This window comes from Hippopotamus amphibius, chromosome 10 (genome assembly GCF_030028045.1).
Source record: "Hippopotamus amphibius kiboko isolate mHipAmp2 chromosome 10, mHipAmp2.hap2, whole genome shotgun sequence".
NCBI lineage: Eukaryota > Metazoa > Chordata > Mammalia > Artiodactyla > Hippopotamidae > Hippopotamus > Hippopotamus amphibius.
In genome coordinates, this window is record NC_080195.1 from 5382676 (window position 1) to 5404291 (window position 21616).

At 47.3% G+C, this 21616-nt stretch overlaps 3 protein-coding genes across 3 annotated transcripts; 2 read left to right on the plus strand and 1 right to left on the minus strand.

Annotated features, from left to right (window-relative positions):
* Nucleotides 1-244: 244 nt before the first annotated feature.
* On the minus strand, nucleotides 245-3654 carry LOC130830503 (beta-defensin 105-like). Its single transcript, XM_057697757.1, has 3 exons — nucleotides 3585-3654; nucleotides 3242-3283; nucleotides 245-372 (listed from the first exon to the last, which is right to left on the minus strand). The coding sequence occupies exons 1-3, from the start codon at nucleotides 3652-3654 to the stop codon at nucleotides 245-247; spliced, it is 240 nt and encodes a 79-aa protein (XP_057553740.1).
* A 3885-nt stretch (nucleotides 3655-7539) lies between these two features.
* Nucleotides 7540-15725, plus strand: LOC130830504 (beta-defensin 106A-like). The gene is made up of 4 exons (XM_057697758.1): nucleotides 7540-7588; nucleotides 10097-10234; nucleotides 15165-15172; nucleotides 15708-15725. The coding sequence occupies exons 1-4, from the start codon at nucleotides 7540-7542 to the stop codon at nucleotides 15723-15725; spliced, it is 213 nt and encodes a 70-aa protein (XP_057553741.1).
* Nucleotides 15726-15775: 50 nt separating this feature from the next.
* Nucleotides 15776-19224, plus strand: LOC130830505 (beta-defensin 104A-like). The gene is made up of 3 exons (XM_057697759.1): nucleotides 15776-15850; nucleotides 16204-16255; nucleotides 18722-19224. Exons 1-3 carry the CDS (start codon nucleotides 15776-15778, stop codon nucleotides 18904-18906), a joined length of 312 nt encoding a protein of 103 aa, XP_057553742.1. The 3' UTR covers nucleotides 18907-19224.
* Nucleotides 19225-21616: the final 2392 nt, after the last annotated feature.

Here is a 21616-nt window from a genome sequence, read left to right on the forward strand (position 1 = left end):
CAGTTTGCACGTCTTAGTCCCCCACCCCTCCCTCCCCCCTCCCCCCTCCCCCCTCCCCTCCCCCCACTGGTAAACTTTTTAAAGATTATCTTAAAACATACGCAAAGTAACAGAACAAAGGGAGGAGGAGATGAGCAGGACTCTGTCCTCACTCACTGTGTGACCTGGTTGAGCTGCGCAGCTTCTCTTGACGTTCCTTGAACATCCAGTCCTGTTTCTGAAGCGAGAAGAGTGCCGGGGTGGCTTACTGGACCCTCCGTCGGCAACAGACAAAATTCACCTTGCAAGTTCCTACAATCTTCTCGTCCTCGGCGCACATCTTCCTGCACTTGCCCCGACCGAGCCTGCATGGCTCGCAAGGAGCAAAATCACCTGCGCCAAGAAAGAGCTGCTGACGTGACTTTCCCACGGACCCTCAGAAAGGGGGAAAGGGCCCAAAGCCACAAGGGAAGGGAGGGTTTTTATTGATGATTATAAAGAGTGGTTTCAAGAAACAGCCTGGACTTTTCCAAAGAGTTCTACTTTTTTCAGAATAGATCTGGGGAGAGTTAATGTTTAAGGAAGAGGAAGGTGCAGTCCCTGGTTCCATGTATTTAGCAACTTGCATGGGTCAAAAGTAACCTCAGCTGGACAGAGTGCCATGTATATTACAGAACTATAAAGATACATACCTGATGCTGCTGTGAAGGTTACAAGGTGAAAATGGGAGGGGTAGTTTTGAAAAATCTTTGAGGGTAGAGTTTCAGTACTAGCTGCAATTCTTGTTTGGGCCAGGTAATGGCCACATGTCCTCGGTAAACTGCTTAATCTCAGCTTTATCATTTGTCAAAAGGATATTCTAGAAATACTTGCCACAATTTTATTTTTTTGGTGGTCAGATGGAATAATTTACGTGAGGATATTTTGCCAAACACTACTTATTCAGTTAGCTGTTTTGATTGTTCCTTTAAGCAGAGACTTTTGGACACGACCACAGGAATTTTTCAGGATAACGTTCATGGATCATGTAGGTAGTGCCTCTGCCAGCGGAGAAGCCTTTGTTTGGGGTCTGATTCTCCAGCGGCAGCAGTGACATTGTAACCTCTTACTTTCTTTCCTGTTTACCACCATCTTCCCAACAACCTCAGAACAACATTGAGCCTTCAGGTTGGTGCCGCTCCTGCAGTCGGTCACGGAGCTCCTGGACCGCTCATGTCTCCATCCTCGGTGGTCATCTCTGTCACCATCCTCTTCTCCTCTTCTGCCTCACCACCTGCTCCTCTCTCTGCACACCGAGTGTGTTGCTCTGTTACTCACCCGGCTGAGTCAGTCCATCCTGGGGGCTGCGTCCCACTGCCTGGCTGCTGGGTCTCCTGAGGCCCCCACGTAACTCTGAACGCTCACTCGCAGCTCATGTGTGTGCACGCTGAGCGTTGCTTGCGTCGTGTTGGAGATTGCCACGGTCCTGGGGACTGCCTTGGCTCTCTGTTTGCTCCTAGGAAGTCCACTGTTAGCATCAAATATGTTCCCTCAGCCTTTGCTCTAGTAATCCCAGGTTCATCTCCCCATCCTCTTCTCCTTGCTGCTGTACACTCGTCACAACCTTCGGATAAGAATTCTGATCGACTCCACCCCTGGTGACTTATTCTCCCTCCCTTTGACTGGGGTGAGGGAAGGTGTCCGTTAGAGCTCTCCTGAAGACGCGCTCCTGCTAGCAGCAGATGACGTCAGAGGCTTCCTGGTAACATTTATAAGTAACAAACCAGCATCTTTCTTCTCCACCACCTTGGTCTGACCCTACAGTACAATTCTGTGACTCCAAGGCACCTCAGCTCATGAGCTGACTCTCAAGCTTCTCAGCTGCTTGTTCACGTCTAGCTTCTAATGTCATGATTTTCTCCTCAATTCCAGCCGCTCTCCTAACCTAGGATCTTCTGCGTTAGCGCCTGCCTGGCTTTCCCAGCTCATGTAAGCTCCATCTCTCTGCACACGGGTTTACTAATAGCTGTGCTTTGGTGCCTCCGTCTGTCCTGCTTCCTGAGTGTGTCATGACTGCGGCAGGGAAGAAGCAGCATTTCCAGCCATGGTATCACCCAGGATATGGAATTCTGTTGTATTTCTCATCTGACCTACTCCTTGGGATGCCAGGGATTCTCTCTAAACGTGCAGTAGCTGCAGACCTAGAACACCTATTCTCCCACCCATCACCCTAGTCACCCTCTCTGGTTGTGTTTATACGCAGGGTTCATATGCAGTTGCAACCCACTGGCACTGGCGAAGGGATGGTTTAAGACAGCGTCTGCTCTTCTCCAGGCAGCGTGTGGTCTGGTTGTTCAGTGCTTGTGTGGCACAGTTTGTTGGAGATTTTCTTTGCTGCCTCTGCTTACGAGTATTGTGGGCATTATTCTACCTGGCTGAGAGTAACGGAATTAAAACTTGTCCTGACTTGGAAGCCTAGCTTACTACTTATTATTTGTATCCCCTGGGCAAAATTATTTAACATCTAATCTATAGCTCTGCTTTATCTTCTGTAAAGTGATGGTTATAATAGTACCCTCCTCAAAGCGATGCTTTGAGGATCAAATGACACAATCCACATAAAGTTATTAATAGACTGCCTGGCACCAGTGGCAGCCTTATTCTTTCTCACCCTGAAATTCTGTCTGAACACTTTTCATTTTGTTTAGATTGCCCAGGAATATTTCTTTCAGTTCTGTTTATAATATGCTTTTTTTCCTGTATAAGTTGAGTCCACACACACACACACACACACACACACACAAAGATCAGTGGGCTATTCAATATGAACAGCTCTTCTGCAGTGGTGATGATCCTTCACTGAACCTCCCTGACTCCTTTATTTGATCCTTCTTAGACCAGTGGTGTGCATTTGGGACACACCTTACTGGATTTAGGAGCAGAGGCTGTAAGAGATGGGTGAGCTTGTTCTCAGGGCAGTGTTAATTGGCTGGTATGACTTTGGTCCTGTGACCCTGGTTTAGTTAATGCCATGAGCTGATGAGAACAGCCACGAGGTCCAAAGCTCCATGACCAAAATTACAATCCAGTAACAAAGAGATTTCTCTGTTAAAAGGAAAATGCGGATATGACACTGGGAACAAGAGGAAGAGAAGATGGAGTTAACAGGCTGGGATTTCAGGCACTGCTATTTTCACCACTGTCTCCATGACTTCCTTGTTTCCAGAACTCAGAGATGCCTGACAGGGCCAGAGTTCCTAACGTACAAAGGGATTTAACTTACCTGCTGGAAATGGCTGGGAATACTCGAGTCCTGCCTGGCACCCTAAATTCAAAACAAAGCGCATTTTGAATGTGAAAATCAATGCAGGAAATAGCACTGTGTAAAATTTTCCTACCTCACAGAGGCTGAATCTTTATTTTTGAAGGCTAGAACTCCTGGTATCTAAGAATAATTTTTTTTTAAAGGAATCGTAGTTTGCTCTTAGAAAATGCTCCTGCAGGTTTCAGAATTCCCCTGAGAAGCGCAGAGAGGAGCTGACTGTTACTCTCCATTTAGGGGGTACGGAGAAGAATCATCAAGCTTTACCATCTGCCCCATCAAAATCCCATCTGCTCTCATTTACCTGTTGGAAACTGAGCCAAAATGAAGAAAAAGGCAACAACAAAATAAAACATCATCCTGCTCAGCACCATCTCTGAGGGAAGACTATTCAGAACAGAGGTGTGGGGTTCCTTTGAGAGGACGGGAGGCTCCCTTCTATTTGAAAGTAGTGGGTTAAGCCCCTGGTCAGTGAAGTGAATCTGTAAAGAAAGCACAGTCTATGCTCCATTTCCCCGGATCAAGGGCTCCTGTGATGCATCGCGACCCTTGGCCTCCGTAGAGCCATGTGTTGGGGGGGTTCTGACTGGGGTGGAGGGAAGGACACCGGGCCAGGCGCTGGAAGACCAGGGCAGCTCTGCCCTAGCCCAGGGAGTAGGCGCAAACGATGCTTCACCTCTCCCAGCTCAGGCTCCTCATCTGTGTAGCGAGGACCAACTCACGGTTATGGAGAGCAGGCACGGCCGCTCCGCCAGCCTCTTAGGGTTGCTCTGAGGAGCTGCTGTGATGATAACAAAACGTGGAAAGCTTTGAGGGAGGCCTGGTGCCCTGTGAGAGCTCAGTAAATGCAGAGTGTCGCTTTTCTGGCTTTCACACGTACTGTCCCCAAATTTCCCAAGGAGAAAGGGAGGGGTAGCAGTCATTTTTCCAAATTATCTCTGAATCCCTGAGCCTGTGACAACATCACCTAGAAGACCGAAGTCATAATTACCACACCCTTGTTTTTCTTTAAGAACTTTTATTGAGATATAATTGACATACAATAAACTGCATATATTTAAAGTGTACCATTTGATATTTTTTCTTATTAGTAAAGTATATATGGCAATCCCAACCTCCCAATTCATCACCCCCAATCCCCCCCCAACCCTGCTCTCCTCCCTTGGTGTCCATATATTTGTTCTCTACATCTGTGTTTCTGTTTCTGCTTTACAAACTGGTTTGTACCATTTTTCTATAGTCCGCATATATGTGTTAATATATGATATTTGTTTTTCTCTTTCTGACTCACTTCACTCTGTATGACAGTCTCTAGGTCCATCCATGACTCTACAAATGTCCCAATTTCATTCCTTTCCACAGCTGAGTAATATTCCATTGTATATATGTACCACATCTTCTTTATCCATCCATCTGTTGATGGACACTTAAGTTGCTTCCATGTCCTGGCTGTTGTGAATAGTGCTGCAGTGAACACTGGAGTGCATACCACATCCTTTTAATTCATTAAGAACATGGGTGTTGGGATTCCCTGGCGGTCCAGTGGTTAGGCCTTGGCACTTCCACTGCTGGGGGCCCATGTTCAATCCCTGTTGGGGAACTAAGACCCCACAAGCTGTGTGGCTTGGCCAAAAGAAAAATTAAAAACAAAGTCATGAAAATGGATGAAATAACCTAGGGAACTAGTAGATAAATAAATTTTTTTAAAAAAAGAACATGGGTATTAAAAGTTATACCCATATCCCTGCACCCCCCAAAAAGTCCCATCCTGTTGCCTATACTTGTGCAAGGCTCTGTTCTTCCATTTTGAAATGAAAATTAGGATAATTTAAAAACGTAGACTCTAGAGTCAGACAGATTGATTTAGCTAGTATATGAGCTCGATCAGTTTGCTTACTTTTTTTGAACTTCAGTTTCCTCATTCTGAAAAAGGGGACGTAAAAATGGTCCCTACCGCCCAGGGCATTTGAGAGCATTAACTGAATAATTTATGGAAAGTGCTTAGCAGAGTGTCTGGGTTTTGTTACTAGGACTAATTCACATTTCTCTCTCTCTAACTTTTCTGTAAACTCTTGTTCAAGTCTGCTAGTTCATAATGAAGCTTTCTTGGCCCGTAAACACAACATGGCTGATATGTGTATATGTTTTCAACAGCTAAGCTTCAGGAACACCAGCTGATGTGTACACGCTGGGGATAGAGCTGAGCCTCATCCTTTCAACTTCAGGCATTTTTAATCACCTGTAGCCGGCCAGCTTCGTGGTCACACAGTCTTTCCTGCCACTTTGGGGTTTAAAGCTCTGCAGTCACTGCATTGAAATTCTCAGTCCTTTTATCTTTCTTCTTCTTTTTAATATTTATTATTTATTTATTGGCTGTGCTGGGTTTTCGTTGCTGCACACGGGCTTTCCCTAGTTGCCATGAGTGGGGGCTACTCTTCATTGTGGTGCGCGGGCTTCTCATTGCGGTGGCTTATCTTGTTGCGGAGCACGGGCTCTAGGTGTGCGGGCTTCAGTAGTTGTGGCACATGGGCTCAGTAGTTGTGGCACACGGGCTTAGTTGCTCCGTGGCATGTGGGATCTTCCCAGACCAGGGACTGAACCCGTGTCCCCGGCATTGGCTGGCGGATTCTTAACCACTGCGCCACCAGGGAAGTCCCAATCCTTTTATCTTTGAATGTGTATTTTGTAAAGGAAGTCTGACCCTTCCTGAGAGGGTTTCTGGTTCCTGGCCCTGTCCCGTGAACCCTAGGCCCCACCTGGCCTCCTGCTTTCTGCTCCTTCCAGCACCTGCTGCCACCATGCTCTCTTAGCTCGGACTGGTGTCCAGAGAGGGTTGAGGTCGAGTTCCTGAGCCCTGAGCATCTCAGGGCAGGACGTCAGTCATCCAGCCCCGGGGCTATTGGTGCTGTGGTCAAGGTGCGCCGCTTGGCAGGCGCGAGCCCCTGCCCCACCCGCACTTCAGTACTGACCACAATATCTTGGGAGTTGCCCAGTTGCCATGGTGGGGATGGCAGGCCTGCGGGAAGAAGAGATGCCCGGCTTGACCCTCTCTGGGACAAAGTACACCTGCCCAGCAGCGCATGGCGGGAGGGGGCAACCCAGCAGAGGTTGCAGCCAACCTCTGTTTAGGTGAGGTTGGAAGGGAATAGGGAAAATGCCTGTTTCCAGTCTATCATTCCTAACAGGGTTATTCATGATATATAATCAATATGCATAAGAAATGCCTGACAAAAATACCATGGTGACTGAGGCTAAAGTTAGGATATTCCCCAATTGTTTTTTTTTTTAAATAAAATTTCTAGTTTGGAATAATTTTAGATTTACTGAAAAGTTGCAAAGGTGGTACAGAGAGTGCCCGTCTACCCTCCCCCAGAGCCCCCAACATCAACATCCATGTTAATAGTTTTCAGTGTTAATAACTGTGGTGCATTTGTCAAAACCGAGAAAATCACAGTAGTACATGCCTCTTAACTAAACTATAGGATTCCAGTTTGTCCGATGTTTTCTCATGACTGGACTGGGGTTTGGGGTTTGGGAGAAGAAGAGCACAGAGTGAAGTGTCTTTTTCCTCACATTCCTCATGTCAGGGGTACAGGATGCGAACATGACTGACCCTTCCTGAGGTTAACCTTGACTGCTTGGAAAGGTGTGCCAGGCTCCCTGTTCTACTAGCCTATTATTTGGAAGCAAATCTCTTTCATTTAAATTGAGATGGTTAAGCTCCGCCCCCTGGAGGGGGAGTGTCCACAAATACCATCTGGAATTCTTCTGTTGAGAAATGTGTCTGTTTTCTCAAATGTATTTGTATGTTCAACTAGTTCTGATAGCAGTAGGGCGTGAGGAAGTAAATTGGTGAGCTTATCTAGATCACGTATGAGAACCACCTGTTCCATAACATAGCAGTCATTTGTTGCTTTGCGGGGGCTTATGATTGTTTTAACAAATGCGTCTAAGGTATTTCGACGTTAGCAGCAATCATGGTAGTGGGTTGATGCGGACAGATGCTTCTGCCCCTAATTTCACGTTTTCTTAAAGAGTGGTATCCCATTCCCTCTCTCACAGCGGGGGATTAAAGTGGGCAGTTCAGGTCTTTCTCTCCACCATGTGACTGTGGCCTCTAGGAGGACCGCACAGACACATCCTCACTTGCGCCACGCCTCACCGATCAAGATGTTATCGGGCTGGAGAAAGATATAAATGTGGGTGTTTGCTGCTCTTTTCCCATGGATTCTGTGCTGATTTCTTGAGACCTGCACGTCATGAGGACATCTCTCTTTCTCTTTGCTGTCTTCTTCTTTCTGGTCCCAGGTAAAATGAGCACCTTTGCAGGGAAGGTTGTCAGAGGTGGAGGCCTGGAGAGCGAGTCTGTCTCCACGGGCACCTGGGCGCAGTCAGCTCTCGGATGCAGTGACGCCCTTGGCCCAGGAGCCCTGCAGAGGGACTCTGCTACAGGAGGCAGCTTTCCTCTCTTGCCTCTGCCGTAGAGCCTTGGCATTCTCTGCTGTCACCTAGGGTGGGCTGTCGCAGGTTTGAAGACATCAAGATCCGCCTTTGCTCCCCAGTCTTGTGCTCACCAACAAAAACAAAAATTTGAAAAAGAAATGAAAAGCAAGGATAGCCATCAATGGATCTTTTAAAAAATAGTTGTGACAGAGATTAATACAGGTAAGGAAGAGAGACAGAGAAAGGACGAAATGGAAGAGAGAGGGGTGGAGCTTGGAAACGCTGTGTATCGAGCCAGTCACAGTATTCATGTTACTTAAAATAGTGAAGCTCCATTCATCACAGGCTGTAGAGCTGGAAACTGAGGCAAAACCATCACATGAGGAGATGCATTTTGTTCTCCAAAGCCAGTGCCTTTTGGGGAGACTCTGTCCCCCCTCTAATTTAGTGACATTCACAGCTACCCTTTTGGCTTGGAAGGGCCATTTTACATATATTTCACAGCTGCAGAAGTTAAGCTGAAGATGGGCTAAGCAGCTTCTCAAAGTCACGTGGAGAGAGAGGCAAGAGGGAAGCCAGGCCTTGAGGCTGGTTCTGTCTGGCCACAGTGAGAGGAAATGTCCTTTCTGCACGAGAACTCCGTCATCACCTCCTGAGGACCTCCGAAGGCTCACTGCAGATCCTGCCCCAAATCACAGTCCAAGGCTAGACTCATCCCACTTTCCATAGAACTGAACAAAGGGTTTTCCAGAAGCGGCAGTGGGTCCGAAGTCGTGCCACATGCTAGTGATATCCTTGGTGTGATGCTCAGAAGTTCCACACCAGCTGTGCATGTCTGGTCTGTTTTGCAGTAACCCTGTGTGAGTAGATTCTGTGCCAGGTACACGGGGAACTAGCACCAGAGTGAACCATGCCTTCCGCTGGCTTTGATGGACACTCTGGAGACTGACCGAGGCACCCTTTCCAGATCTCCCATACTTAGTATACGATTAGTCAACACAATGCAAGATGATGTAACATAAAGTTATCTAGTGTAACAAAATGAAACTGACCTATTAATGTGATCCGTGTGCACACGCAGGCCCATACAGAGTTACATTATTCTCTGGGTGGGGATCTCTGATGGTCCACTAGAAGTCCTGTAGGCACGGGCGCTCTTGTTCTTTCCAGAGGCTTTCTCTTTCTGGGCCGTCACTGTGAATTGGATCGAATGCAAGGACTTTTGTCAGAATGAGGTCCAGTACCCCTAGCCTGACATAGGCTTCTACTATCAGGAGGGCAGAGAGAGTAGAGAGTCCTGCGGTGGGAGCCAGAGCTCACTGAGCTCTGAAATATTGGGGTGTTGAAACTTACGAACTTACATGCTGATGCTCAGTGCGATTAGCGCACCAGCTGGCACTCATCTGTCTGGCTTCAGTTTTGCGGGTATGTGACTCAGACATCTTTATATGTTGACAGTAGTTGCAATTTGTGTACACCTGACACATTCATTACATACACCCAAATTGTGCAACTCTAAAATGTTGATTCTGATAAGATGCACTGCTTGGGGAATTCCCTGGCGGTCTAGTGGTTAGGAGTCTGCGCTGCAGGGGGCACGGGTTCGATCCCTGGTCAGGGAACTAAGATCCTGCATGGCGTGTGGCATAGCCAAAAACAACAAACAAACAAACAAACAAACAAAATGTTAAAAAAAGATGCACTGCCTGTCTTTAAGTCGAAGCTGGCTGCTCTAATGATCTCTCCTCATCAAGCACTAAGGCCAGAGCTGGCATCCTGCACACAGTGACACAAGGAAGGTCTGGGAGAAACACTACCAGCACAGGGCCCCTTCCTGCTCTTGAACACATTTGATGGAATGTGGAGGGGAAGTCAGACGGAGCCTCTAAAAGCAATCTCTCAACTTCTGTCCACTGCAGTAAATGGTTTTTTTTCCATGTATTTATTCTTTTTCGCTCCAGTCATGGGACATCTTCCCTCCCAATCTCAGGTCTTGCTCTCCTGTCACCGGATAGCACTTTGAGGGTACATTGGGGAAGCTGCTGACTCCAGAGGTGTTTATAGGAACAGGTCGATAATATCCCAAAAGATTTTGGTAAAAGAACATTACCTTCTGTTTCCCAAAGCCCCCACACAGCCTAATCCAACATGCCGGAAGACACATCTGTCCTTCCTGGTCTTTCATCCTGTATGACAAAACGACAGGAAAAATCAAATAGAAAACACTCCCCCCACTGTCCTCTCATCCGCTGGCAGGATAAGGCTCTGTAACAATTCGTAAAGAAGTCCTCACTGACTAGTGACACGACTGCACCTGGTAACTAGACATATTTGAAAAGAGAATTAATCCTCGTGGCTCTTTCCCTTGTGTAGCCAGGAGTGGATTTTTTGACGAGAAATGCTACAAGCTTAAAGGGAGATGCAAGGAGTCTTGTCAGATAAATGAAGAACTTGTAGGTCTCTGCGAGAAGTCTCTGAAATGCTGTGTGACACTCCAGGCGTGTTGGAAAAGTAAGAGAAACTCTTAAGATTCCAGAGCAACTTGGATGACCCAGTTCCATCTTGTTTCTACTCTGGCCTCCAGTAAGAAGACACTTTAATAAAAATAAATGACCGTCTTTGATCCATTTGTCAAGTGCTTCACTTAGAAAGGGAGCATGAGTAGCTCATTCGTGATGGTCCCTGACTCTTGGCTTATTTTTCTGTAATGTTTTGATAAGGGACTTGTCCCTAAGCCACCTGATATTTCTTTCAAAAAGTGGATTAGAAGCTATTATAATGAACAAACCTCTAGCTTGCTCTCAGGCAGTCAACCCCAAGCAAGCTGTTGAGATAGCTAGATGACAGATAGATGATGGGTGGGTAGAGAAATGAACATATATCAAGATCGGTAGTTAAATTAATGATGTATGGATAGAAAAGCTATTTACTGAAGACTATCCTGTGTCACACACCTGGTTAAATTAATCATCTTGACTCCACGCCTTTAGCTGTAATTGGAGACAGTTCCTATGGACTTGTTCCCTGTCTGTAAGTCTGGAATCAAATTCACTGGTGGGCAGAGGGTTGTAAATACCTCTATAATTGCTAGTAGCTCCAGTGACCACCATCCTGGTCCCCAATTGACTTTCTGCTATTTTCCTAGGAACTGGCTAACTGCCCAATTACCTCTGACTCTAAGTTTTCAAGCTTCCTAGTTCAGGTAAGGATTCCCTGTCATGCTCCCCAGGTTTAAGATCCAGCCCTGGTTCCCTGCTGGGTCAGAAATCTTGCCTTACCTCCCTTTTTATTCCTCAAGGTCAATGTACTTAATCCTATTGGAATCAATGACCCTTTTAATGACATTTTTCTGTTTTGAGACAATAGTAGAGTCACACACAGCTGTAAAAAAAAAACACACAGACATCTCCTATACCATTCACTCAATTTCTCCCAATAGCAACATCTTGGAAAGCTATAATTCAGCATCACAACTGGGATACTGACATTGATACGGAACATTTCCATCACCATAAAGACCCTACTTATTGCCGTTTCACTCCTCATCCTCTTCCTTAACTCCTGGTACTACTAATCTGTTCTTCATTTTTATAATTCTGTCCTTTCAGGAATGTCTTATCAATAGAATCATGCAGTATGTAACTTTGGGGGGATTGGCTTTTTACTCAGCATAATTCCCTGGAGAGTCTTCAAAGCTGTTGCATGTGTCAAGGGTCTTTTCATTTTCATTGCTGAGTAGTGGTCCATGGTGTGGGTGAACCACAGTTGTTCAACCATTCATCCAACAAAGAACATCTGGGTTGTTTCCAATCTGGTGCTGTTACAAATGAAGTTGTTATAAACATTGATGTTTATAGGTTTGGGGGCACATGTAAGTTTTCATTACTCTGAGATAACTGTACTCTGGGGTACAATTGCTGCATCCTTTGGTCGTTGGAAGTGGAGTTTGCTTAAGACACTGCCAGACTCTTTTCCAGAATGGCAGCACCATTCCTCATTCCCACCAACAACGTAAGTGTAACCTAGCTTACCCACATTCTAGCCAGCCTTGGCTAAAAGTAGTTGTCACTATATTTTTTTTTTTTTTGCCATTCTGGTAAGAGTGTATTGATAGCTCATTGTGATTTTAATTTGCAGCTCTCTAAACGTTAATGATATTTAACATCTTTTTGTGTACTTATTTGCATCTTTATATCTCCTTTAGTAAAATCTCTCTCACATGCTTATTTTCAATTTGGATTATTTTTGTTTGTTTTTACTATTGAGCTTTGAGAGCCCTTGATATATTCTTGATATTAGTTATTTGTTGGATATATGGTTTTCAAATACTTTTTCCCAATCCACAGCTTGTCTTTTCAACCTCTTAACAAGGTCTTTTGCAAAGCGAATTTTTAAAATTTTGTGGGGTCTAACATATTTTGTTTTTATGGGTCTTGTTTTTTGATCAAGTCTAAGAACTTTTTGTGTAACCTTACATGCTGAAGATTTTCTCCTGTATTCTTTCCAAAAAGTTTTACAGTTTCACCTCTACTTCTAAATCCATTAGCCATTTTGAGTTAATTTTTCTAAAAGTTGTTAGATGGTCAAGTTCTTTTTTTTTTTTAACCTATGGATGTTCGATTGCTCCAGCACATTTGTTCAGAAGTTCATCTTTTTTCCATTAAATTATTTTTGCATTTTTCTCAAACATCAGTTTGTAGGATTTTACTCAATAGATTTGAAAATTTATATCCACACAAACTCCTGCACAAAATGTCAATAGCACTGGAAGCAACCAAGACATCCATCTGGAAGTGAGTTGATAATAAGTTGTGGTCCATCCACATAATGAAATATTATTCAGGGATAAAAAGAAGTGAGCTACCAAGCCTCAAAAAGATGTGTATGAATCTTAAATACCTGTTGCTCCAGAAAGAAGCCAGTCTGAAGAGGTTACATACTGCATGGTTCCAATTATGTGGCATTCTGGAAAGGGGAAAACTATGGCGATAGTAAAAAGGTCACAGGTTGCCGGGGGGTTGCCCAGGGGAAGAACAGGGTATGTGTTAGGGCAGTGAAACTATTCTGTAGGATACTAGGCACTGGTTAAAACCCTTAGAACCACAAAGATTGAACTAAGGTGCACTATGCAAATAAAAGAAGATAGGAACGTTAGGGCTGCCTCAAGATAGAATGCAGAATGTGACAAAACAAGTGTAACCGTACCATAAATGGAGAAAACAACTTCAGTGAAGGCACTTGGCTGCAGGGTGCAGTGGGGAGGGGGAGGAGGAGATGCTGACCCTAGTCACTTTGAAAAGGAGGGCCATCTCTACATCTAAAGGCCAAAGGAACTGTACAAAAGGACCACACTCTGGTTGATGACGTTGTTTCTTTTGTAATACAAGGTTAGGGTTCAGATCCTGCTATATAGGTACAAGGGCGTTGAACAGTTAAGTGGATGGGAGAAAGTAGGGGCCAGGTGTCTTACTGCTGGAGTGCAAGTTTACAAGTAAACAAGGAAGAGCTAGGATGATCTGTGTGGGAACGATGAGAGTTGGAGACATCAATGTGAACTCATATTTAGCTTCGTGTAGATACGGACGATTATGTAAACATGTTCATGGGGGTGTGTGTGTGTATATACACGTATATGTGTTATATATATATATATGCATGTATATATATGGGTTTTTATACATGTATTTCCTTGCTCTGTCAGCTGAGATGGCCTAGAAGCAATAATACTCTGGCAGCTAGATAATTGCTTTTAGTATCACTCTCCAAGAAAAGGAGCCCAGGATCTTTGGAGAGATGGCTAATCTAGGACTGGAGCAGGAGACGTGCGCCAGAAACCCAGAGCAGCTCGTAGCGCCAGAACACGCAGGGCTGTGAACAAACAAGAAGATAGCAGCGGTTGCCCAAGGAGCACAAGAACCGACTCAAAGAGCTCCCAGTGACCCAACCTGGGGCAATCTGAGCAAAAATAATCAAGTAGTATTGGATCGTAACCCAAAGCATAAAATAAAGATCCGTGACGATGACTCCATACTGACATAAACAAAAGATTGAATAAGCTTAAAAAAATGGGGGAGAAGAGACAGCTCTCCCATGCAGGATAATTCCAAATAATTTATGTAGATACTTGGCCTCAAAGAAGTGGGCGTAATTTGCCACTCCTTAAGTGTGGGCTGTGCACGGGACTTCCTTCCAAAGAGCATGGGACAGTTTGCCTCTCTCTACCTACATTACCCATCTATGTTGCATGTTGCCAAATCTTCTTTAGCAAACTAATCATAGTTATTTTAAATTCACCGTCTTATAGTGGGAAATTTTCTGCTATATCTGAGTCTAGTTCTTCAGACTGTGTTTTTTCTTGCCTTTAGCATACTTTGTCATGGTTTACTGAAAGCCAGACATGATGTATGTATGGGGTAATAGGGACTGAGGTGAATGGGTCTCTGGTGTGAGGTTTTATGTTACTCTGACTGGGGGTTGGGCCGTGTTTCCTGTGGACCACAGCTGTAGGTGTCAGAAGCCTCGGTTTTCTCCGATGTCCTTGTTTTTGTCTCCCCTGGCATCTTTGGGTTCCCTGGAAACAACTCTTTTGTAACTAGTTAGCATCTGCAGCTCTTTCAGCTGTCATCTGCTGTCTGCACCGGAGCCCTGCTGATGTGGGGCTGGAGTGGGGGCAAGGGCAGCCGTTTATAATCTCACAAGTGAACCTCAGTGCTTGCCTGCCCTGTGTCTCTGCGGTGCCTCCTTCACCAGGGTTTCTTAGCTTCTCCCAGCCCCACTCGGGTGAGACAGGAAGGTGGGCTGGGGCTAGAGGAGGGGAAACACCCTTCTCCAGGGTGGGACCTGGCTCTCCTGGAGAGCAGGCTCCTGTTATAGAGAATTCTTTGGACCTATTTCACATAATTCCTCCTCCTTGCTCCCTGCCAGAGCCCACAGGGTTTCGTGTTTGGTTTCTCCCCATGATCCCTTGGTGGTCTTCCTGGAGCTAAAACCCAGGAAGCCGGGGGGGCGGGTCTTGACCTGGGACGTTGAGCACTTTCCACCTCTCACACTTGTCCACACTCCGCCTCTAGCAACGTGTCAGCCCTTGAATTTAGGCTGTCGTTGCCCTGAGGCTCACGACCCAAGGTCACTGCGCCTAAGCTGTGAGAGGCGCGGAGCCCGTGGGTGACACGTCCCCCTTGGTGCTCGGGCCTGCCTGCTGTGAGGACCCTGTCCCCCAGGGCTGCTTCCAGCCAGAGAGTTAGCGGAGCAGACCCAGAGCAGGCCGCGTGGGTGGGTGTGGGGATCTTCCCAAGGCAGCCTTGCTCCGGGCTCCCCTCTGCCGTGCCTCACTGCCGTCTGAGGCTCTTCCTACCCATCCCACGTCACCTGCTCACGGGCACCAGGCCCACAACATGGTCGAAGACCTGCCCCACTCGGCCCTGCTCCTTCTCCCCTTTAGCCTTCAAGGTACGTCCTGCAACAAGTGTCTTCCTCTCCTCATTCCTTTCCACACCTGCTCCCTGCAGACACCTGTTGTCCTCACCCCACAGGTTTTCTGTGGTAGAAACGTGCTGAGATCTCCCCCACCTCCCACGCCATTCTTCTCTTTCACATCATGTGCTTATCTATTTCTGTAGATTCCTTTCAGAGGGTCCTGGGAGTGACTAACCACATTTGTCTAAGTCATTATTTCAACAAGAAGCTCCAGGCTGAAATTTACCTGGGGCAGTTTAATGCCAGTTGAACTGAAACAGAACTGCAAGTCCTTTCATCTGAATCAAGGAATATCTTAGAGATCATCTCATCCAGTTCTTGTTCCAGATGGGGAAACAAATAAAGTTGCAAACAACTCCTCATGAAGGGTCCTTTCCATATAGTAACAGCCCCCACCCTGAGCACTGTCTCCGGGCTGGTTTGGCAATCAGCAGCACCCTGGCCGTAGAGAGCTGCTCCTCTCCTGCCCCGTGGTAGTTCCTGCCGACCTGCTTCTGTGTTTCTCCAGCAACCCCTTGTCGACTGAAAAAAAATACACAACATTAGAACTGCGGGTTAAGTTTTCTTTGGGGCAGAATGAAGATTATAGCCTGGGGCGACAGCATCTCAGATAGCTCTGAGAAACTGCTCCAAAGAGACGGCGGGGGGAAGGTCCGTGATCTCGGTGTGTGATCATGGTGAAGGGGGTGTCCATGTGATGGAGCACATATTTTTTTGCAGAAGGTTTCTGCTAGTCACGAGGAGCAGACGTCACCATGAAGGATTTTAGTGTTTTTCTAGATATGAGGAGATGCAAGAATTGGGCTCATAAAATTGTCTCCTAAAAATATCTTAACTGTCTGCGAACCTGTTCTGCCAGTTTTTTCCAGAGCACACAGAGCACCTCATTCCTGATCTTCACCCAGAGCTCCTTGCAGGGGGTGTTGAAGCTGCAGCAGCACATGATTGAATCCTTGTAGAGGCAGATGGCAAAGGCCAGTTTGTAGGCAACACTCTGCACCAAGAGGATCCTTGTCCTCTTAACCACTTCTCTTCTGCTCTACCAAGGTCCTCCAGGTAAAAAGAGACTCTCAGCTAGAAATAATGCAATTGCAGAGGACAGGAGGTGAAGCAAACCTTGACTAAGAATAAACGTCCTGCGGGTGCCGCCACCTTCTTCAATCACAGCCTTTAATCTCTGCCCTGATGGAGACCACGAGGAAAATGTAGTGAAAGGCAGTCCTCGTGTACACCTCCTGGCAGTGAGGCGTCAGAACTCAAAAATGCAGGGACCTTAGATGTCACGAGGCGGCGGGGGTGGGTTGGGGTGGGATTCACTCACCATCCTTACCGCATTGCAGGACAGCGGCAGTTAGTCACTGTTGACTTTGTGAAAAGAGATGTCTTCTCCCCTTCCCGTCCGTGACCCCCATCTGCTTCCCGAAAAGCTTCGTTCTGCACAGAAAGGGACCCCACTCACCCTCCTAAATGTTACCACACCTTTTCATACCAAGTCAGAGGATTAGGACTAAGAGGAATGCTGTGATCTCAGTAGGAAGAAATGTATCGATCACGCAAGTAGCAGATGCTTTTGGACTCTGCCAGGGAAATTCCAGAGTCACACTGAGACACCCGCAGTCTCCTGACCCCATTGTTAACCTGTGTACCCTCTGGCCTGGAGGGTAATCCCTCCTTCTAAGAGCTGAGCCACGTACCCTGCGCACAGGGAGGGCAGGGCACGTCCTCGGAGCCACTCGAGTCCAGCTGTGCGGGGACCACACCTGTGGTTTGACTCATAGAACTTCCCTAATCCTGCTCAAGCCACTCGGTGCATTTCCAAGGCTCTGAAGGGTGCCCAGCCTGCCCGCCTTGTCCCCATCTAGACTGTGTCCCTGCACGAATTCACGAGGGCTGTGTCTTTATCCCCAAGGGGTCATGTTTCACTTAACTCTTCTTTCCTCGTTCTTTCTTCCTGGGCCATTTCCCACGCATACCTCTCTGAAATTCTGCCATCAGCGTATTCCAGGTCTGTCGAAGTATGATAGTAATTTATCTATCAAAAACCAGCTTCCCTTTGACCTGTGATCACAAGACAAAGAACCTGTTGAGACAGAAATCTGGTTCGGGGCCCCCCAGGGCCAGGGGGCCACTCATGCCGGGAGGGTCGCCACTGCCCGCACGGGGCTGCTGAGGGCTGGGTCGGGGTGGCTGCTGTGGTCAAAGCCTGAGAAAGGCTCCCAGGAGGAGGGCCATGTGGGGGGGGAGGGGGGGAGGGGGGCATGAACTGCTGTGACTTGCTGCTCCCCCTTTTGGCGACTCTGGCTCTTACCATCTGCAGCCCCCTGAAATGCCCACGGAGCGGGAGGGGCGGTGCACGGGAGGGCGATCGGTTATGTAAGAAAGGCCCAGTGTCATTCCGTCTGCCCTTGAATGCGTTTGTCTGGTTCCTGCGGAATGCAGGAGGCACCTGTCTGTAGCACCACCTCAGGTAAAGTGCTCTACAGGGAGGGTCCTTCAGTCCACCATCCGCCTTTTCCCTCCACCATCACCTGGGTTTCCAGGGCTGTGCTGGCACCACTGTGAGATGCTACCAGTTTGGGGCGTGAGAGCTGGTTTCAGCTTTAGGGAGCACACGTGGAGGCTGAGTAAGGAAACCCACCTCTCCTGCTTCTGCTCAAGGCCAAGGGCCAAGTATCAGGATTCGATCTCCTCTGCCCCACCCTCCTCTCCCCTACTTGTCCCAGTCTGGGGTCTCCAGGCAGGTGCCCAGCAGGTCATCACTGAGCACATGTTGTGCACCTATTCTGGGTGTGTGATCGTGAACAGGGTACACAGACATCCTCCTCCCACTCAGGGAACTCGGAATTCAACCGAGAAGACCACATTATTTTTTAAAAAAAGGAACTACAATTTGGGATACATATTATGAAGGAATTAAAAAAAATTGCATTGGAAGGACAATAATTCTGGGGCATGAAGAGGATGGGCAGATTTCCCCGACAGTGACATTTAGGTTGAGAGCTGAAGGTTCAAAGAGGTCTCACAGGAAGAGGAGAAAAGTGTTTCAGGCAGAGGGAACCGTGCGAGTGGGGGCACTGAGACAGCCAAGAGCTGGTGCGTGGGAACCGCGGGGAAGCCAGGGGGCTCTGGCGGGACAGTGAAGGCCCCTGGGGAACAGCATGAGCCTGGAAGGAGGCCCAGGCTCAGGTCACCATAGCTTTGTAGACCATGCTGACGGGCTGGGGTGGATTTAGCCAAAAGTAATAGCAAACGTTTGCAGGGGTTTTAAAAAGAAGTGTGATGTGAACCAATTAACATTAAAAAAAAAAAAGTCATGCTGGAAGCGAATCAGATGGTGAAATCGATCAGCTAGGAAAGTGGAGAAGGCGTGGTCTTGGGGGAAACGCCATCCCGTGTCAGTCCCGCCACGACTCCTCGGCATCCTCCAGTTCATTTCAGTCATTCCCCCCCAAAACCGCTGCCGGGGCCTTGCCTCTCGGTCCTCGGGTACAATTACTCACACTGACTTATTCTGCTTTTTAGTGAGAAGTGACCTTGACGCAGACAGGATATGCGGCTACGGGACGTCTCGTTGCCGGACGAAATGTCAAAGGCAAGAGTTCAGGATCGGAAAATGCCCCAACACCTACCCGTGCTGCCTGAAAAAGTGGGCCGTCAACTCGTTGAATCCTGCGAGAGACAGACACCCAGTGCAGCCCGGTCCCTAGAACCGCCCCCAGCTGGACCTCCAAGCCTTCCCTTCTCCGGGCCTCGCGGCCGGACCATCCCACGTGGTACCGGGTGCGGGGAACCCAGGGCAGCTGCCTGCTGAGGGAGGACAGCAATGTAGGTTGCGGGGGAGTCTCAGGACTCCCCAAGGTGGACCACAAAACAGATCCCATCAGCCACAAGCCTTCAGGGAACAGCATTTTTTTTTTTTTTTGCCCGAAGTATATCGATTGATTTTGATAACACTGGGTTTCTTTTCTGATCAGTTCTGCTCAACAGTTATACGTGTCTTTTATTAACTAAAATGGAATAAATCAATATTAAGTGCAATTTGTTTGGCACACGCTGTAATTCAAAACATAGACCCGAAGAGAGGCTCCGTGAGCAGGGTCGACCCCAGTGGGTGTCTGCGGAGGGTCGCCCCCAGCAGGTGGCAGCAGAGAGCGGCTCTGCCCCGGGCAGGGTTGGGTGGGCGCACCCGGACCCCTTATCCCGAAAACTGGCAAAGTGAGCGGAGTGATAAAACGTTTGACCTGGCTCTCCTGCCCAGACTGCATTTCAGAGAGTGGTCCAGCTAATAAACGAAGGACGGGTGATAGAATGGGACGAGCACTATTTTGCAAACCCCAAGGAAAGAACCATCGTGCCAATGAATGTCAGTAGCCGCTAAAATAAACAAGAGCAACCACCTGACATCTGGCGCCTCCTAACAGAGTGCTCAGTGCCACCTATGAGCTGTTGGGGTGGACTGTGCCCGTGTTGCCAAAACCAAAAAGGGAAACTTCATGTGCTTAGTCTTGATTCGCCCCTTAATAAGCTCCCCCTCTTAGGTTATTTCCAGAAACACTCAGGATGTCTTTTCACGGCATCAGAAAATACTTTGAAATATAGAACTCAGAGAAAAGAACTCTTTTTCAAACGATGTAACCACAGTGCTTTTACCATACTTGGAAAAATTCAGCACTCACTCCTTAGTACGATTTAATAGCCAATCCGAGTTCAGACGACGCGGGTCTGCTTCCGTCAGAGTTGGCTTCTTATAACGGGGACCCCAGGCGTGGAGGGTGTGGCAGACTTGCTTTTCCACCCGTGAAATACCGTGCTGAAAATCGGATGGGAACGTGAGCAAGCCTCTCCATCTTACCACCTCAGGTACAGGGGACAGAGGAGTCTGGTAAACAGCCTCCAGGCGCTCAGCCTTGCAAACGCGGGGTCCAGAGTATGCCCCGGGACAACATAACCCTGGATCGAAGTTGTTTCTGGTCCTGCACTGGTGTCTGTCTTCATCATTCACATACAGCTGCCGCCGGAACATGCATTGTGGAAAGCCTTCTCAGGCAAAGCAGCCTCTGTCGTTTTACTTTAGCCCACCTACTTGGCTCAGATGAATCAAGACGTCACATGCTCAGCAGCTAAAAAAAAAGAATACTAGGTATTCGCTGCATGGACAAAACCCAAGAGTTCGTGTTAGTGATTAGAATGTTCTGTAATGGGTTCTCCTCCCCTTCAGGATGGATGTGGCTTTTAGAGGTAAACTGTTTTACGGTTTTTTTAGAACACAGAATTCTGGAATAAGACTTTGTTCTAGTAGGACCGATGTAACACCAACTGCCTTTATAACAACCTTACCAATCTTTGTGTAGCTTTTCACTGGTTCCTTCTTCTCAAGGTTGCTCTTTTCAGAAGTATTGGGGCGCGGGGTGGTGGGGGGAGGATTATTTTGTCTTAAGACTTAGAGGAAGGACTTCCTAGGTGGCGCAGTGGTTAAGAATCTGCCTGCCAATGCAGGGTACACGGGTTCGAGCCCTGCTCTGGGAAGATCCCACATGCCACGGAGCAACTAAGCCCATGCGCCACAACTATTGAGCCTGTGCTCTAGAGCCCGTGAGCCACAACTGTTGAGCCCATGTGCAGCAACTATTGAAGCCCACGCGCCTAGAGCCCGTGCTCCACAACAAGGGAAGCCACTACAATGAGGAGCTTGCGCACCACAGGGAAGAGTAGCCCCCGCTCTCAGCAACTAGAGAAAGCCCGTGTGCAGCAGTGAAAACCCAATTCAGCCAATAAATAAATAAAATAAATTTACAAAAAAAAAAAAGACTTAGAGGAAGAGATGTGACTGTTTCGGGCTCGATTTCTTCATCTAATTAGATCAAATGATTTGAGTGACTTAGAGCCTTCCTTTAGCTGAGTGGTGGTTCTCAGAATATTGTTCATCACTATTGATGCTGGAATATTAGAATGGGCTTTCTTTTCGTAGGGAAAACAAACATCTGTAGAAATAAGTTGCCTATATACTGTAAAATTTGCATCATGTTTATAAAAGACCCCAATTCTACACTTAAGTAAATGTAAGTACAAGTGCAAGAAATAGCTGTTGGACTACAATACAGAAGTAAAGAGAGTGTGGGTGAGGGAATAAGAGAAATGTCCATTTAGAGTTGGGCTAACCACAGATTTTCACTTCCTTCTTTGACCATCTACTTTCTTCAGACATCCAGTTGTCAGAATCTGACGGCCTCGGTGACTAATGACCCTTATCTTGGGCCAGTTTTCTCCCACCCCTGCCAGCGTCCCCTCTGTCCTCTTGAACTGGAAGACTTCCTAATGCCAAAAATAAAAGGATGCGTTTGATCTTAACACCTCGGAGTAGAACCTCCGTGCTCCCAACACCCAGAGAAGGGATTGCTGGGTCGAGATGCGGGGACA